Source organism: Vulpes lagopus, chromosome 10, assembly GCF_018345385.1.
Source record: "Vulpes lagopus strain Blue_001 chromosome 10, ASM1834538v1, whole genome shotgun sequence".
Taxonomy (NCBI): Eukaryota; Metazoa; Chordata; class Mammalia; order Carnivora; family Canidae; genus Vulpes; species Vulpes lagopus.
Window position 1 is genome coordinate 35,277,588 of NC_054833.1, and position 19,514 is coordinate 35,297,101.

General features: G+C 51.3%; 1 protein-coding gene across 3 annotated transcripts in view; it reads right to left on the minus strand.

Moving 5' to 3' along the window:
• The window catches only part of PKNOX2 (PBX/knotted 1 homeobox 2), a 258,068-nt gene that overhangs the window by 17,323 nt on the left and 221,231 nt on the right, over positions 1-19,514 (minus strand). For all 3 annotated transcript variants that reach the window (XM_041771394.1, XM_041771395.1, XM_041771396.1), the window contains 4 exons: positions 15,543-15,731; positions 4,258-4,387; positions 3,699-3,796; positions 2,818-2,937 (listed from right to left, as the gene is read on the minus strand). In XM_041771394.1, the coding sequence (XP_041627328.1) occupies positions 2,818-2,937; positions 3,699-3,796; positions 4,258-4,387; positions 15,543-15,731 (537 nt within the window). The remainder of the gene's footprint in view (positions 1-2,817; positions 2,938-3,698; positions 3,797-4,257; positions 4,388-15,542; positions 15,732-19,514) is intronic.

Sequence of the window (19,514 nt, forward strand, 5' to 3'; positions counted from 1 at the left end):
GTTACCCAGTCTTTATAGCCTCTCCTGAGCTAGGGTTTGGGCGCCTGTGCACCCACCGATATCTGGGTAGCCGGGCTGACCCATGGCCCAGCCTGGGCCTGCAGAGGACAGCTGTGCCATGCTGTGTCCCTAGAGCCTGGACTTCTCCCCATCCCCTTCTCTGGCTCATCCACAGGTTCTGAGTTGTAACTTTTTTTTAAAGGCCTGCGGGTCACTCTGTTGTCCTCTCCTGATGGTCGCTGTGAGGAAGGCATTAGCTGGGGGAGGACTTTGCCAATGTTAAGTGCTTTATTAATAGTATCCGCACTGAGTGCACTCTGAGCTGGAGAGGGTCCAGGGGTGGGAGGGTGTGGGCAGAAAGTCTTACTCATGCTTTTCAGCAAGCCCTCTCCAGGGTTCCCGGGCCCATCTTTAGAGCTGATTGGGGCCCTTCCTTCTCTTCTGCTGTATGCTCAGCGACTCCCCCCTCTCTCTTCACCTCTACCTTCCTCTGCCTTCCCCAGGCAGGCTGGCAGTGGCCATGGAAGGGAAAGAAATGACGCTAAGTTATAGAGGGGCGCTGAGCAGGAACAGGCCAAGAGGGCGGGATGTGACCTGGAATCCAAGGTCAAAGGGGAGCACAGCCAGGCTGATAGGATGACCCTTGAGTCTCAGCCTAAGACTTAAGTCAGGGGTGAGATGCGAAGGGACAGTGGGAAGTGGCTGAGGCAGGAGCCCCGCACGGGCGATGGGGGTCAGTGCAAGGTGCTGGCCTGGGTGCCCCAGCTGGTGGGCAGGGGAATTGGTCTGGTCATCCTCCCCCTCCGACGCTTGCCTTTTCTCCCCTTCAGAAGTGAGGCTATAGGTGGGTTCACATCAGTCTTCAAAAATGCATGGGGTTGGGGAGGCGGGGCAGGAAGGACAGGGACTAACAGCTGTGAAGCCCCTCAGTGTGCGAGGTCTTGGCGTTAACTTCGCTGCTTCCTGAGTGTGAGTGTGTCTAGGTTACAGAGTGAGAGGTTAAGTCTAGATCTGAGCTCAGGTCTGGCTGCCTCAGGAGCCCATGAGCTTTCCACCGCACCCACAGTCTATAGTCACACACCATTGCCACGGACCCATGGCTGGGGGTAGGGGGGAGAGGACCAGCTGCCGCCATCTTGGCTGTGACGGGCCAGGGCACAGAAACAGGTCCTTCCCCGAGAGCCCTTCTTCCCATGGGTGGGGCTGGGAACTGTAGCTGGACACTGAGCCCGCTGGGCCCCTGGGGCTCTCTGACAATGTGGAGAACCAGAACAGGCAGGAGGCCTGGACATCCCTGCCACCATCTTCAGCCACTGAGTCAGAGCTGCTCCCAAGAGGCCTGAGGATGGACCTGGCCCTGGCTCCCTGGCTTCATCACTAGGATCTCAGAGTCTCTCCAACCTCATCCCCTCAACTTGACCCTAGGTCTTCCAGTCTCCTCTCTCCAAACTAGGTTCCTGGTTGTTCTCTAGTTGGTGCTTTCAAAGCGTGCTTCCTCAGCAAAGCACTGAGGAGGCCCCAAGACCCTAGAGCTGGAGGGTGGACCTGTGTGGGGAGACGCAGAGGCCCAGCCCCACACTGGTCACCATGGAGCAATTCTGGGTGTGTGGGCCTAGTGCTTCCAGGCCAGAGTCCCTAGGATGCCCATATCTGAGCACCATAGCCCAGGCTCAGGCGCCATGGCTTCTGGAGGTACTCCTATTTCAAATAAAGCGTTGTTGATTGACAGACTGATTAATTCCTATGATCCATTTGATTTCTTCCTCCTCAGAAAGAGTTTCCCTCACTCTTGGTTCTTCCTCACAGGCCAAGACAGTCCCTTGGTATCTGTTTGTTTCCATCTGTCTTTGTACCGCCATGCCAGGCCAAGACCTCACACACTGTTGGAAGCCTGCTGGTGCTTCCAGAATCTACTTCCCCTCCTTGGGTGCACACGCGTGTGCATACACACATGCACACATACATGCGCATGCATGCACACCCTACAGGATCAGCCCAGACATGGCCATTGGCCTTCATTTATTGGGACAGCTCTTGAATGATGCCAGGGGATTATAGCTTTGATCTCATTCCTGACGTTCAACCACAGTCCTGTCTGTCGCAACCAACACTGCACACAGCACACAGTTGCCATCATGTGAGCGCACACAGCAGGCTCTTTACAGACATTACATTTAAAGCCAAGGCTTTATCGCCATTTTTGGAAGTGGCCGTAGAGGCTTATTGGAGGCAGTTGTTCCGCACCAGAGCTGAGCTGGTTACATGAGGAAGGAGAAGTCTCCCTGGGATGCTCCTCCAGACCTGGTGGTTGCAGCCACCGCTCCCCAGCCCTGTGCCTCATCTGGCCGCTCTGATCAGAGGGACCGAGAAAAGGGCCACACATCTGCTGCTACCCCAGCAGCGAGGACTCCAGGGAAACAGAAGAGCCCTGGCTGAGGATCACCCTTTTCTTCCATGGGAGAGGGGCTGGAGTATGCACAGCCGCCCGCAGGAACCACAGTCCTGGAGCCACAGAACCTCACTCCGTTTATGAAACATTGCCCAGTGCTCCCTTCAGAATAAATCTGTGCTCATTCCCTCATTTGACGTCACACTTTTTTGTGGCAGCAGCAAGCACTGGAGAAAGCCTCTCCCAGCTTTAGGCCCCTCTGAAGCCTCTCATCTGCCTTGGCCTCTGGAAGATGAGATCCCTATTGGGAGAGCCTCTCTGTGGGGCCACACCCTCTGAAGATCCGGGGGTGACAGTAGAGTCTGGACCCTAGGGGGTTATTCGTACCCCATGCTGCAACTCCACACCCCCAGCGCACACACACTCACCATGAGATGTTGGAAGAGCCAAGAACGCATTATATTGGTGGCGTGCTTGGGCAAGACTCCTCGTTTGTTCTTGGACTTCTTATCCTCATTGTCCAGGAGGGAGGTGAGGTCAAGGTTAACCTTCAGGGCACGTGGAGAAAAAATTAGCATCAGCAGCCTGGCGGGCCAGCAGCCGGGGACCTGTTGCCATAGTGACGGCAGGCTCGCTGCCAACCCCCTTCCCAACTGGTTCTTAGGGCCCCAGGAAGGCCACCTTTCCTTTAACTCTGCACCAGCCCCTCAGAGAATGGGAAGAAGGAGGGGGAGGGGGTGCGGGGGAAGGGGATGAGAGAGGACACAAAGGAAACAGGGACATGCAGACGGTAGAGGAGAGACAAACTTGCCAGAGACCATCCACTGGTTATGAGCATTTCTGGGTTACTTTACAGTTTGCAAAGCAGCTTCCTACCCATTCCCATGGTGAGCACTGACAGCAGCCCTGAAGGTAGGAGGGCTGCGTGCAGTTGGTGTTAACCCCCCTTCTGGGGATAAGAACTCTGAGGCTCAGGTGACTTATCCAAGATGACAAATTAATGTCACATCTCAGGCCTGACTTCAGATCCTCTTTCTCCCCCTACTTGTGTGCACCGCTGTATCCCACTGAGCTGCGGGGTGTCTTGGGGTAGAGGCCAAAAGTGGGAGGTGTAGGATCCTTTGACGTAACCCGAGAGGTGGGGAAATCCTAGGACTTCCTGACACTCAGCTTCCGATATGTAAACTGGGGGTAATGATAACGAGGATTGAAGGAGTCGCTGGTGTAAAGGGCCTGGCGGATAGTAAACGGTTACGGTTGCCCTCCCCATACCATGCACATGTGCACACACCTGTGCACGGACACTCACCTGTGTGTTCTGGATCTGGATGGCTCCCTGGGGGATTGCTTGGGTGACCACCTGACCCTGGGAGGTTACCATGGTAACCGGCTGGTATAAGGCTCCACCTGAGGAGACAACCAGTTTTTGGGTCCCCTGCCACGGGGGTGGGTAGGAGTGAGGGCAAGCAGGATTTTCAATTTGCTTGGCACTCCCATGGAAACACCTTCTATTCTGGAGGCACTCAAGTCCCTGTTGTGGGGGGTTGGGATGGGAATGGGGTCCAGAGAGCAGAGCCTCTGGTGGGAAGTGTTTGGGGGCAGGGACAATAGCTTTACTTGGTCTTTGAGGGGCTCATGAGACTCTGACCCAAATTTGTTCCAAAATATCACAATCAGATCTTGGTGCGAGCCATCGATAAACTCAGAGAACACTTTAGTCAAGAAATTGAGCTGGAAGCCCCTTCTTGGCAGGGGGCACCCCTCCCACTTCCTAAGATTGTACAGCACCCTGCCCCCCACCCCCTGGAGCCCCCTTGGGGCCACCCCTTCTCCTCCCAGGAGTGTCCCCCACAATCCCCTGCACCGACCTGACACCACTTGTGAGTTGACGGTTGTCATGGCGATGTTGCCCTGCTGGAGAGCTGAGGCTGGGACCACAATCCCCTGGGGGTTATTGGAGACTCCAGACATGGAATTGGGGGAATTCTGCAGGAGGTCCTGGCAGTAAGGGAGGCGTGGTTTGTGACAATGTCACTAAATGCTTAGATGCCACAGCCCCAAACTCCTCCTCTCCCTTTCTCTCTTCCTGCCTTCCCTCCTCCCTTCATCCTGCTCCTCCCAGGACCCAAATCTGAAAGGCAATTCTCATGGCCTTCTAGAAGGAGTGAATAAGAAGGCTCAATATTAAAAACCAACCAACCGACCGACCGACCGACCAGCCAACAATATTTATCCACTTAGCCATTCCATTCTTCCGAAACCTGAGACACAAATCACCACATAAACAGTGGCCTCCACTTCAGCTCCACTTTGGAATTTCCAATATTGATGCCTTGGTTCTAACCCCAGAGATTCTAATTCAATTGGTTGGATGTGTGGATGGAGCCTTGGTGTTTGACAATCTCCCCAAGTGGTTCTAATGTGTGGCCAGGGCTGAGAACCAGGCTTCATCTGCCTGGCACCTCTTCACTCTTCACATTCAACTGTCTCCAGACGCCTTCCCTGACACCCTCTCCCCTGAGAACCTCACCTCCTCACGTACCTATATCACATTATTACACCAAGCTCCAGAAGCGAATGGCCTCCAACATTTTATCTTTGTATCCTGAGCACCTAATGCAGGGGCCTGGCACACGGTGGCTACTAAAACAGTTGTTAAATAGTAATTTTAAAAAGCCATCCTAGCTTCTTTATAACCTGCCTTCCAAGGGCATCTCATGAGCCTCGACCTCAAGCCACCCTTCTGCACATTTCATCGATTCCTTCCTCTTCCTGAGGCTGCCAACCCAGAATCCTGCCACAGACAGAGCTCCCTTTGCCCCACACTGTCAACCTGCCAGCCCCTGTTTTACCCAGGAAACAATCCTTGCAGTTTGTTTTTCTGCAGTAGCCAAAGCAGATAAGAAGACCATGTTTTTCTGGCACTCTGGTCACCTCGTCATTGCCATGTACCAGCTGGGCAAGGAAGTGCTTAGACCTGACGTTGAGGGACTCCGCATGCCATGCACAAGGGAAGGGAGCTTGGCTGCAGCCTCCAAGAAGCAGCACTAAGCCCTCCCTGCCTGGAGGTCGGTTGCTTGCTCAGAGCGGGAGCGGGATTTGTGAGGAAGGCATTGGGTGTGGGTGACAGGTTGGGGTCTTTAGGCTTTATTTGGAGAAAGCAAGAAAGGTGGCCGATGAGGTGTCGTGGAAGGAGCTTCAGGAGACGTGCTTGGGTCTCTGAGCTTCTCCGACCACGGTTCCTCATCTGAAAACAGGGCTGAAGCAGGTAGCCTGTCTGATGACCCTCTAGGGCTGATGCTCTCATGCTCAAAGCTTTGAGTCATGACACATGAGCTGTAAGAATTCAGATAGGTGCAGTCAAGAAAATAGACTACAACTGGGGGGTAGGGGCAAGAGGAAAGAAGGCCCCTGGCTTCCCAACTTTTGCTTTAAGACTGGAAGAAGCTTGAGCTTTCAGCCTCCAGGGAAGTTCTAGAGTTTCTTGGATGAGCCAAACTCTTGGTCTTCCCACTCAAGCAGTTCAAGTCTCATACGGAGGCCCCACCTTCCAAAACCCAAAAACTGGAAGAGCCCTTAGAAGCCACATACTACAACTCCCTGAACACAAATAAGGAACTAGAGGCTTTAGAAACCCAAGTGACTCACCCAAGGCCCCCAGCTGGTTCGCAGCAATGGGACTAGAACACAGCCCTCCTTCATCCACAAATACTGAACACCCACCTTGTGCCAAGAACCGGGCTACGAAGTGCTCCTGGAACCACAGCGGTTCAGTACATAGTTACTGGAGGTAAGATAACGGGCAAAACAATCCAACCCCAGAAAGACAGAGGTGGCATGGGCACCGAGGAAAGACCATGAATTTGGGAATCAGCCAATCACAGCCCTTCTGGGAGCCTTAGTCTCATTTATAAAATGTGTCTGGCCCAGTGCTGACATCCAGGAGCCCTCAAAGCCTGTTTTTAGCTACGTGGCCATCTGAGGTTGATTCAGCCCTCATCCCAATGCCCCAGCCAACCATCCTCACAGGATGTGAGCCAATGCTGATGTTCTCTGAAGCTGAAGCAAAGCTGGAAGGTAAATGTATCTGAAGAGGGTGTCCCACCCATGCCTTTCACCCCAAAACTAATGGAAATGATTTTTCAACAATCTCATCGGGAATCATTCATGCCATGTGCTCCTCATTGGGTAAAGGCATTTGGGTGTTTCAAATATAAAATGTTGCCCCAGACTTTCTTTTCTCTGAAAAAAGTATCCGGCAAGGTTAGGAAAACACAAGCGAAAGCAGTAAAATAAATACAAGATGTGTGCCTTGGGATTCAACCAAACACACATTTTTGCTAGCTGGAGGCAGAAGGGTGAGAGCTATTGCCTGGATACTTCATCTGCTTATTCAGACTCTGGCTGGTTCCCTGCCCTGTGGTTTTGCAAGCCTCGTGCCAGGTTCTGGGCTTGGGTAACGAAAGGCAATTTATGCATTAGATCTTCTCTTTCCGACCCTCTCCTCCTACTCTGGGGTCCTTGGCTGGGACATGCCGAGAGGCAGCCAAGTTCTATCAGCAAAGGAATGGAATGTAGAGCTTTGAGGGCAGAGACCATGGAAAGGGCCAGGGCTGACCACATCTTAGCTGGGCACAAAAGAGGAAGGAAAATCTGGGCATCCCTGAGGTCTGGGGAAATAATATCCATCCCCAACATTTGTAAATGTGAGCTGTTTCACACACCGGCCTGAGCCCTGTGCTGTTTTTAAAGACACAGATTCTCAGGGTCATTGAACCGGACCCTCTGCAATCTGTATTTGTAATGACCACCCTCAGCTGGTCTCAAAGATCAATGGGTCTGAAACTACCTATTTATTACACACATAGAATATTTGCATTCTTCTACCAGGTTCTTTCATTTTAATCTCCCTGCTACCATTTGCCTGAAGAGGAGCTGAGGTCTGGAGAACCAAAGTGACTTCCTAGAGTCACCCAGCCTCGAACCCGGGTCCTCTGGCTCTGAGCGCGGTGCTGATGCTCGCTTGGAGAGATGTGCTTTGGAGTCAGACATCCAGGCCCGATGTAAGCAGGGTGCCTGGCACATTCAAGCACCCAATAAATCACTTCCCACTTCCTTTGGCTAAAGCCACTCAACTCGGGAGCTGAGTTTGGCATGGCCAGGATTTAAAACCTGTCCTAGAAGTCCTGGAGCCCCTTGGGTTCTCTACTGAGCAGCTGTGGAGATCCGTCTGGGGCTGCATACCAAGTGGTGGCCAGTCCTTACCACACGCCCCCCTCATTCCTGCCTCCCTGCTGCAGGCATTCCCGGGCCCAGGCCAAGACCAGTGGAAGCTGCGTCCCTGTCTCGGACGAGCTCTGTGACTTGACTGCAGCCACTTCAGGAGGAGCCCAGGGTCTAGCTCTCTGGAGCCTCTGTCTCTCCGGAGACAATGGGGCTCCAAATCTCTGGCAAGAGTCTATGGTCTTTTCTGAGGAAACAGCTACGATGGCAGCAGTGGAAGCCCCTTGGGGAGACAATGTTGGCTAAGCATGCAGTATTTTTATCTTCTTGACAGCTTTCTCTTGGGGCTTATCAGACTCCCAACCAGGTGGATGCTGCTCTGTCTAGACCCAAATAGAGCTGTTTCCTTCCAGACTCCTTAGCACCCATAAAGAGGTGAGAAGCACATGTGTTACAGTTTTAGCGACATTCTTGAACATCCAGAGCCTCACGTCTCTGCCCAAATTGTCCAGGAACCAGGGGTGCAAGCTGGTTATCTAGCTCAAGATCTCTGCCTTGTCCCATCAGGAACATGGCAGGGGTGTCCCCAAGCCTCTGAAACCTGCTGAAAGGCTGCTGGAAGCCTGGTTTCCTTGGTGAGGCCATCCCACCAAACTGGGGAGTATGTGGGCTCCTACTTTCTAGGAGTAAGATTTGCTTTCAAAGTAGGAAAAGTCCCCAAAGCTGAAAACTTCCATAGTTTCCTGCGAATGATGTCTCAGGGCCTGGACCGGGTGACCTAGGACTCGGATGGAAACCCACAAGCTGGGCTCTACAGGCCTCCCCAGAAGCTGCCCCTCCGCTGGTCCTCGTGGGCAGTGGCAACAGGCATCTCAGAAGCGGGTATAACAAAGTAGGGGAGCAGCTTTAGAACGGCTGAGAGCTCACACCTCCTAAACCCCACCCGTGGACCAGCTGCAAAGCCCTCGCTGCCACTGGTCACTCTTTCTGGGTCATAGTGGTCACTGGGCGAGTTTTACTCCAAATCTCATTCTGGAACCAAAAAAGATGATTTGTTCAAAAGGAAGACCTTACTAAGAAAAAGTGGGAGGCTCTGGGGTTACTCTTGGAAGCAGAGGGTGTTCAGGTGAGGTACGTGTGGCACAAGGAGGCTGACGATGGCTATGGCTCTGACCTCATGGCCTGCCATCAGCCCAGGAGGAGCTCGGTCAGTCCCTGGGGCCCCCAGTCTTTGCTGTGAATAGGGAAAGGGCTTGTGTTGCCTGAAGAAACGTAATTTCCACTATAGGAAGAAATTCTTAGAATGAACTGATGGGAGGAAGAAAGAAGGAGCGAAGGCAAAGACAAGACGGAGAGAACAATTCTCCTTTAAGTTATTTTGAAAGAGCCGGAGTGTTTATCTTACCAGGATGTCTGTGGAACAGGGGACGTGACCTAGATGACACTGCCAAGGTCCTTCCAGCAGAGGATTTTAGAAAAACCAACGCCATTCCCTAGGATTGTGTGTGTGTGTGTGTGTGTGTGTGTGTGTGTGTAGTGGGAGGGGGTGAGCAGGGGAGAGGTTGGGGGAGCAGTACAGCCCACTGAGGGGGGTGGGGGGGACAGCTGTCTGCCATCCACCCCCAGGCCACTAGGGGTCTCTGCTGATCCATCAGCTCAGATCTCACTCCCCCAGACCTCCCCAAGTGTCCCGGAGGTCAGGCTGGGGTTGGGCGCAGCACTTCTGCTGGAAAGCTTGTCCTGACTCACCCCTGGCACGCCCATGGCCCATTCTCTGGACTCCTTCAGTGCTTCCTGTCGGCCTGGCCCTACTGGACACACAGCACGGTCGTTCTCCTGCTTATGCAGGTGCATGGGTCCTCCTCCCCTAGCTTTGGTTGCAGATATTTGGAGGGGAAGAGGGTTCTTTCTTTGCATTCTCCCACACTGCCTACCACAGTGTTGGGTGCATGATAGATGCTCAATAAACGCATGGCCTGACTCGGCTTTGGCCTGGGATGGGGTGTGTGCGTGTGTCTTAGAGGGGTGGGGAGGTTGCCCCTGTCCCCAGACACGCTGTCCCTGGCAGGCTTCCTCCATTCTGGCAGGGCCTGAGTCTGGTCCTGAGATGGGAGGAGCTGGGCTCCCAAACACTGGGGAGCCAAACACATGTAAACAAGCCACCTGATCCTGTTGCTGTCCCTCTGGTCGTTGGGGGCTTTAGTCTCAAGGGAAAGGCACTTCTGGCCTGTGGGGGCAAGTGGCAGCTGCTGCTCTTAAGGAACATTCCTTCTCACAAGGAGGAGTGGACTGCTCAGGTTTCACTGGCCTGGCGGAAGGGGAAGGGCGGTCCTCATGGTCTCCGGGGCCCCTGAGCTGAAGGGCTGGAGGCCAGGAAGTGGTGGAGGGGACAGCTCCAGCGGCCATGGCGACAGTGAGGCAGGCCAGGGCTTGGAACTCTGTTTCCTGGCGCTGTGGTCTAGGGGTGCCCCCTTCCATCTCAGGGGGATCTCGCAGGGTAGATCACTTCCCCCTTCTCCTGCCGTCCCTAAAATGGCCTGGTCAGATCCTCAGGATGCTTGGCCACTGGGGTGGAACTTCTGGGGGCTTGATGGCAGGGACTGCCCTCCACCCTCACCGCCTTGACCTCCTGCTAGTCTTGAAAATGCAAACTCCCTGTAGGTCAGTAGGCAAGTCTACCTTCCCCAGGTAGGGGTGCACTCGCTAGTCCCCTTCCTGTGTTTTTAGGGAGTCTGCATAGCTGGAGAGTTCACTCTGTACCTTTCTCCTCCCTATTAGCAAATCTAAAGTCTTGCTTCCAGCAATTGGTTCCTTCCTCTCTAGTCTCCAGATTCCTGCTCTGCGGTTAAGGGGGTCACTCCTCCTTACCCAGGGCGCAGGATCTCTGGTTCTTCCTATGCGTCACCAAAAAAGCCAAAGGATTCATTATAGTAAGTAGAACATAGACTCCAGAGTAACCTACTCCAGTCTCTGCTGCTTACTAGGTGTGTGACCTTGAACCAATGTCTTAACTTCTCTGAGCTTCTCTTTCCTTGGGGAGAAAATAATGTGTCCCTTGCAGCCTTGATGTGAGGAGTAAATAATATATGCAAAGCACCCAGTGCATACAGGGTTTGGAGACGTAGGGGAGGTTCAGGAAATGTTGACCTTCTCCCCGTTCTCTCCCAGCTCTTCCTAGAGCAGCACAAGTAGCTCTTCCTAGAGCTACTCAATTAATTTGCCTCCAACACGTTTCCAACCCTTACCCCCTCGCCTACGCTCCCCATTACCTCTCACATCTTTGGTGACTGGCCATCATTTCCCACCTTAGGGCATAACTCCCCACAACTTGGTTGCAAGATACTCCACTGTTACGTTTGGAGGACAGAGATCATGTCAGATCCACTTTGAGATCTTTGGAACTCAGCAGGCTCAACTGCACTTGCACAGATGCACAGGGTATGAATGAATGACTGCTCAGGAACGAATGACTGCTCCTCCTCTACAGCTGCTTCTCTCCAGGGATTCTAGAAGGTTGTTTCTGTTCCTCACCTTCTCCCAGACTTCTCTCTATCCTGGGAACACTTTTGGAGCTCCTGGAAAGCCTACACCCTGCCCCCCCTCCCCTCATCCCCCTCATCCCCCTCATCCCCAAGGCCAGTGAATCTGTGACTTCTCCACTCACAATGGGCAAAATCCTCCTGCTGGTCTACCTAATCCATGCTGAGGTTTGCTCATTCTGTCTCTAGGCAGGAACAGACTGGCTGTGTGAGTGTGCAGGGCAGGCCGGGCCCTTTCTGGGGGCAGGAGGAAGGAGGCTGAGCAGCGACTGGGGTAACCTGAGGCCACACATGTGGTTTGTTTAATCCAGACCCTTTCCTGGGGCTCCTCTCCCCATCTCTGGCCTCTCCCTTCCCGCCTTTCTCAATGTTTCCTCGACCTGGAGCCGAGTTATGTTATGGCTCACATAACTTATCTAGATCCTCAGGTGTGACTCACAGCTCCTTCGCACTGAGATTGGGGGCTCCTTCTGGATGATTCACTCATGCTCTCACAGGACCTAGCAGGGTGCATACAATAAGTGCCCCCCCCCCTTGGTGACTGAGAACCAAGGCTCAGCCCAATGTGCCCCTCGATGGGGCCCTGGCTTAGATCCCCATAGAGAAAGAGGGATGAGTTTCAAGTCAAATTAATACTTGAGTGAGGCGGGAGCTAGGTTTTGTCCAGTGGGATGGTTTAGTTTACAACCTCTAGGAAAAGACAGGAGAAGCTTGAGTGCGAGTCTGAGATGAGCCTCCTTCCTAGGGAGGCTGCCCCTGCAAGAAGCCTGGGCTGGGAGGCGTGAGGGAGCTTGGATGTCATCAGGTGCAGGCAGACAGGCTGGCTTCCTGGGGACGTGGACAAAACTGTGGCCCAGTTCTTTGGGAGACTCGGTTTCAGCTCTCCTGCTTGGTGGAAGCCAACTCCCCCACTCCCTACCCTCATCCCACCCCCAAGAGAAAGCTCACATTCAGAAACAGGAAGGCCAAGCGGGGAATGTGCCCAGCTGCCACAGAGCTGAATGGGAACACGGTGTGGCATCTGAGTTGGGGCGGGGGAGACCAATTTGAATTAAAAAAATGTCTCCCACTTTGCAACACAAGGCCGAATGATTAGCACACAGGGAAAATCATGAGCCAGCAGTTTGCAACAAAGCTGGCAGGCGGCTGGAATGTTGATCCTGAGGATCATGTTCCAGAGGGGAGACACCCCTCCCCGGGCCAGGCTGGCGCTCAGTGGGGCTATTTCAGGCTGGGGGGATTAAGGTCGAACCATGACGAATGTGAACCATCGTCTGCATGCGTGTGTGTGCGCGTGTGCGCAGACACACACATACACACACACACACACACACACTCCAGACACTCCTTTTCTCTCGTCTCTTCCCGGGCCCCCATGCCCTGATCTCCAGGCCTGCCTCCTGCACAGAAAGTCTCTTGGAGGCCAGGACCTCTCCCTACCGGGCAGGCCCAGCCAGGCCCGCAGCCCCAGCTCAGGGAGTCACAGGAGCCAGGCCTGGGAATGTGGACAGCACACACCTGGCTTCGCACTGTCCCCTCACCTGCCCAGCCTGTCCCTTCATCCCCTGTCTCTGCCGATGCCATTCTTTCTTCTTTCTCTTCCGCCCTGGCTTTCTCAGCCTCACTTCCCTTCTCTCTGCTACCCTTCCCTCTGGGCTGCATCCTTCCTAAGCCTCCCTCCTGACGGTGACTCTCCAGGGTTGTCTCTCTTTCCCTTTTTCTTGCTTCTGATTTCTCCCTCCCTCCTTCCTCTGGTCTTGCCTGATCTCCGTCTTTCTCCTTGTCTTACTTCTTCTTTTTTTTTCCCTTGTCTTACTTCTTTAAACAGTTCTTCGCTGGCCATCCATGCATGAGACCTTGGGTTAGCCGCCACCAGGCGTGGGTTATAATTGTATATAAAATACTGTCTGTTAGCTAGGAGACGAGAATAACAATATACCAGCGACTCTGAGTTGAAGCCACATGTGATGTTTACAATTAAGTGGCCCCCAGTGCTCCCAGCACTTAGTTGGCAGAAAGAAAAGGCCTTTCTGGATGGGGTGTCAGAGGGGCCTCCAGGGGAAAGCAGCCTTGTGGCCTCCTTGGGAGGGGGCTGGGCTTGGTCCTGCAGAGCTGCGCAAGTGTCGTGGGAGCAGACAGGCCTGGGAGAATGGGGGTCCGGGGAAGCCTGGGGTATCAGGTGAAAGGATGAGAGAACTCTGAGGACATTAAGAGCTTCTGGGCAGGAGAATGACATGAGCACCTCAGCACCACAAATCCAGCGGCAGAGGCTGAAGAGGCACGTGTAGGCGTGTTTGCGGTGTGCATGAGTGTGCGCGCACGTGTGCGTGTGTGTGGAGGGCTGAGGGCTAGCCAGAGAGGACAGGCGAGCCGGTGAGGCACCCAGGGCAGCAGCCTGTGTGCGATGATCCCATTTACCCACTGAAGTCTGGACTAGGTAGGAGGTGGCAGTCAGGGGCAATGAAGGGACACGTTTGCGAAATTCCAGACAGGAGTGTCTTTGCGTCTTTCTCTAGCTGTCTTTGTTTTTGCCCAATTGTCTGAGTTCCCCTTTCCAAGCAGATCAGAAGCCTTTCCACGGTGGCCACCCCAGGGCCAGCTTCGCTGTCAGGCAGAGATCTGATATTTACAGTGACGGGAATCAAAGTTCTCTCCTTTTCCTCAAAGCTCAGAGGCCCCGAGCGCCGGGATCTCCCAGGAGGACTTGGGCAGGCAGCAGCTCCGCGCCCCGGCTCACCGGGGGTCTTATCCTCCTCTGCCAACCCCGCGCCCCCAGAGGCCCTGCCGGCTGCAGACTGACTTGTCAGCCCCAGGACCCCAACCCCGGAGGGGCCCGCTGTGGCTGCCGAGCCCTCTGGCCCTCCTCTCCTCCCCCATTACCCCGGTGCACCCCCAATGTCAGCGCTCGAGGTAGACTTGGAGAGCCCAGGAGGGGAAATCCAGAGCCTCTCCAAGGACCTGATTATTTCCAAAGACTTGTGCTAATTTTCTGATATGATCCTCACATCTCTGTGAGGCACTAAATCCTCATTACTTTTCCTGACCGATGCATTCTAATTAGATCAACACTTAAAAAAAATTCACAATAGCCACAGGATGGCTTTCCATCTCATTAACTCCTCACTTATTATTTTCATGAAAATTACTGATAAAAATGTGCATCTCCATTTGCTGAGGCCTCACGGCCTCCTCAGCTCCTATCTTGAATCTCTCCCGTCACCGGGGCTGCGCAGCGTCGCCATGGTAACCCACAATAATAGAAACTAATAAATTACAAACGAGATGCTCGTTGAGCAATTATTGTCCTCTTTTATGCAAGTTTCTTGCTAATTTTGATCATAAGGGAAAGTACAATAAGACTCTGAAGGAATGAGTCTATTTCAAGAGAATATTAGCAAGCAGAAGCCTGGGCGGCTGTTTTTAGATCTGTAATAAAGTGATTTGGTGATTTCAAGCAATGGGAAGAGGAAATAAACTTCTTGCCTCATGTCCCATGCAGTACTCACTGTCAAGTCCCACAGAGATCCCTTTGGATATGTGCAAGGCGGGGGTGGCCTCCTAGAGGCGCCCCTGACCCTTCCGTCCCCTGCCTCTACCAACCTGGAGGGATGGATGGATGAAGTGTGTTGGTGCCCATCATTCTTAGAAAATTTACCCTTTTCCCCAATCGTCTCATGAGAAGAGGCCACTGCAAACATGGGGGGCCCCCCATGTTTCTGTCCTAGACTCGGGAACTTAGTGGGAGAGGAAGAAAGCGGTGAGCTATGGCTTACGTAGATTGTCGGTGAGTTTGATGGAAAGGTATCACCAGGCAGCTTTCTTAGCTCGTAGGTTTGGAGAAAATATTCCACCCTGGAGAGAAGAGCCCGTGTTCACCTAGAACACATAGTGGCCATTTCTACATTCCCCAGTTCCCAGGATGAAGGTAGTGGGTGACTCTTGGGAAGGGGGGTGACTTGAGGTGACCTTCACAGTGGCCCTGAACCTTAGGGAGACAGATGAGCCAGGGTAGGGTGAGCAACAGGAAAATGATCTGGGAAAAGCAGTCGCATGGGAAGCATAGAACCCACCTATTAGGTGGGCAGGACTCAGGGAAGGACCATTTTCCTCAGAGTCTCCTTCTCAAAAACACGGAGAGCTCAGCAAGCCCTCTTGAGAAGTGTGCGGGGATGGGAGGCTGGGGTCCATTCCCAGCTCTGCCTCTGTCTCTTGTTCCAGGAAAACTTTCCATCTCAACACTTATGTGCATTTCATGCATCAGAAGAGGGCCCTCATGCTGAAAGGATCGGGTGAGTCTAATCCACTTTCCTGGGCCACCAGGGGGCCTTCAGATAGTCCTACACCTGGCATAGAAGCCTGGCTTAGGAGATAGGACCCAGCCTGTGTGTTACCTGTGAGTGAAGGTTTATGGAGGGCTGGTTGGGGGAGTAGGGTCCCCCGAGATCATTCCTGAGCAGGTTATCGCTGTGCATCTTGGTTTTGAGGCAGGTGATGTACCGGTTACAAAAGTCCTTGCAGAGTTCATTGACTTTCTCCAATTCCAGCAGGTGAATTCTCAGGACCTGGATTGCCTTCACCATCTGGAGAGAGGAGGGAGAGGTGAGCCCAGGTATTCGTATCACACTCCTCCTGCTGCCTTGACCTCCTGGGCCCCAAGCCCACCAGCGGGGAGAGAAGCCCATCCCCTGCCCTAGGTAGAAGCTTTCTCATCCACTGGATTTAAATTCTAGTTATGGTGACCTGCTGGTGGTTCGTGTGTGTTGAGCCCACTGCTACTACAACCGTTCTAGAGTCTGAGAACCATAGAGATAAAAGGCCAGGTCTCTAGCTCTGGCCCTGCCATTTATCATCTGTGCGGCCTCAGGTAATTGCTCTGCACCTTGTTGTCTGAAAAATAGTTATGCCCTCCCTGACAACTGTCTAGGTTTGTTGAAAGGATTGCATGAGAGAATGCACAAGCTGAAAAGTGTGAGGTGCTGAGTAGGCATGAGGAAGACAGGAGAGTTTCTTGTGAGTGCCTCAAGAAGTCAGGGACTGTCTATTCTTAAACATGTATTCTGAGTGCCTCATGTGACACAGGTCACCTTGCAGATGCCCCATTGATACTTGTTGACTGATGGAATCATCCAGCAGGACTTAGCTGGGCTCTGGAACACCTAGCTGTCTGTGGTGGCCTCTTCTGTGCCCTTTGGATTGTTGTATGTGTGCCTGTCGCTTCTTCAAATGGACACTCCGAACCCTTCACGGCAAGAGGCTATTTCTCAATCGGAGCTCTTCTCTTTATCATTGTTATTATTATAAAAAGAAAAAGTGTGACAGGAGGTTTGGAAAGTAAGGGATGAAAATAACTGTCTTTGATCCAATCACCCTAAAAGAAAGATGATTTTTTTTTTGTCTTTTCTACAGGCATCTATTTTAACATGGCTTTAGTCATCTCATCCATACAACTTTGTTTCCTATTTTCCCCTTAGTTTATCAAATGGATTTTTCTACACAGCAGCGCTGTCTTCCCTATTGCCCTTTTCCAGCCTGTGAGTTTCTAGAAAGGAGAGATGGTGTCTGATTTGCTCACCGTGTTATCCTTGGCACCACCACTCAAGGGATGCTGAGTAAATATTTGTTGAATGGGTAAAAATTATTGAGTAAATATGTTTTTTATTGTTGCCTATTATTTCATGTGTGCCATCCTTAACCAATCCCTTATTGTTGAGCATTTAGGCTACTTCCAATATTTCAATTTTATAAAACATGTTACTGTGACTGTTTTCCAAGCTTCCAGCTTTTACTTCACACGTCTGCATTATTCCTCAAGGTGAATTCCCAGGCGTGACAGGAAAAAAAGGCTGTGGACATTCTTTTGGCTTGTGATAAATACTGCCAAGCTGCTTTTCAAAAAAAGTTTGGTTCAAGTGAGGCTGGAGCGATTGGACATCCCCAAGCAAAAAAAAAAGCAAACCTTATATAAAAATGAATTAGCATGGACCAAAGACCTAAATGTAAGCAATAAAACTATAAAAACCTTTAGAACAAAAATGCAGGAGAAAATCATGAGTTCCTAAGAGTAGGCAAAGAGGTCTTAGACTTGACCACACAAGCTTGACCCAGAAAAGGAAAAATTGATAAATTAGAACTCATCGATATTGAAAATGTTTGCCCTTCAGAAGACCCTGCGAAGAAGATAAGAAGGCAAACCATAGACTGGAAGAAAATACTTGCAAACCATATATCTGACAAAGGACTTCTTTCTAGAATATGTAAAGAGCTCACAGATTTAAACAGTAAAATAGCAAGCAACCCAATCCGAACAGGGGGAAAAGACAATATCAGACATTTCACTGAAAAGGATACACAGATGGCAAGTAAGCACACGAGAAGATGTTCATTGTCATTAGCCATCAGGGAAATGCAAATTAAAACCACAATGAGATACCACTTACACACCTATCAGGATGGTTAAAATAAAAAAAAAAATAGTGATAACACCATGGCAAAGAAATGGACACTGGGTCACTTATGAAAAATGGTTCAGCCCCTTTGGAAAACAGTATAATAGGGGTTTTTTTGTTTGTTTTGTTTTCTAACAAAACTACATATATGCTTACCACACACCCTGCAATTGTACTCTTGGGGATTTATCCCAGAGGACAAAAATATATGTTTGCACAAAAACCAGTATGTGAATGTTCAAAGCAGCCTTATTTCTAACAGCCCCAAACTGGAAACAACCAAACTACACTTCAGCAGGTGAATGGGTAAAAGACACTGTGGTACATCCATGTGATGGATTACTATTTATCAACAAAAAAGGAACCAAGTACTATACACTGAACAACTTGGATGGATTTCAAAGGAATAATTACGCTGAATAAGAAAAGCCAATCTCAAAAGGTTGCACACTATATGATGCCACTTCTCTAACATTCTCGAAATGACATTATGGAGATGGAGAACAGATTGGTGGTGGCCAGGGGTCCAGATGGGGAGAGGGGGAGGAACTGCTCTGTATCTTGACTATCAGTGTTCACAAATCTAGATCTGTGAGAAAATGGCACAAAACTACACACACACACACACACACACACACACACACACACACACACAAAGTGCATGTAAACTGGTGTAATCTGAGTAAGATTGGTAGATTGTATTGTTGATTTCCTGGTTGTGAAACTACGTAGTTATGCAAGAAGAGAATCAGAACTTTTTTGTATTAATTCCTAAAACTGCGTGTGAATCTATAATTACATCAAAATGAAAAATGAAAAAAATGGGGCTTGTTGCCCTTTGAGACCCATTGATATGGATAATAGCAGGATACAGGGAATTCCTGTTTAATCCTACCCTCCCGGCTGTTGGCTAGCATCTTGATGCCTGGGAAACAAGGCAGGGAATGTCTCCCGGAGAATTTTGCAGGTCAGGTGTGAGTAGAGCGGAGTGGCTGGACACCAGTGCCATGCTCCTCTCTGAGCTTCACTGGCATCTCTAGTGGGGAGTGACTGGGGTTAGCTTTTGGATTGCCTGATGGGCAGGCAGGCACTGTGCTTAACTAATGAAGGCTCCTGGAGTATGGAATTAGACTCAGTGCCACTCAAAGACAGACCCACAGCTCTGTGTCTTCATTTGGGGCTCAACCCTCGGGTCTTATCCTAAGGGAGTGCTCCCTCCCTGGGGCTGAGACCAAAAGAGACTGTGTTCTCCCAGGTAAAGAAGGGAATCTTGACTTTAGAATGGATTATTCGGTACTGGAATAACATTTGCTCTCAATTTCCTACTTGGCTGTGGCCATGGATATCTTGGTTTACGCCTTTCAGAATAATTAGCCCCATATAAAGCGTTTAATGAATGCTCATTGATTGATTGATAACAACACCCAGACATTTCTTATTCTTACAAAGTCTCAGGCACTGTGTTAACCCTATCACATGCCCTGCCTTAATTATACCACACAGCCACCTCTGCGAGCAGGTACTCTTATTGCCCATATTTTAGAGTTGAAGAAAACAAAGCCCAGATATACTAAGTTTCACTTGTTTAGAATCACATGGCCGATGAGTGATAACACTAGGGTATGAAGCCAGGTGGCTTATGTTGCTTCACCCTCAAGACAAACTCTCAGGATTTGTGTAGCTGGAGAACAGCAGTTTGAAGGCTGCATGATTTGTGGGGTGTGTGGGGGTGGGGTGGCTCAGTGATGGGAAGTATGGGCTTCCAGGAAGACCAAATAGCTTTGGGGACATTAAAGTTTAGGATTTCCAGAACCCTCCCTGGTAACATTGCCTCCTTTGGCTGCTCTGGGTTCTCATCTCTCACTCCTGGCCAACCCCCTGGAGTCAGAATACCTCACAGTGTAGGAGTATTGGACT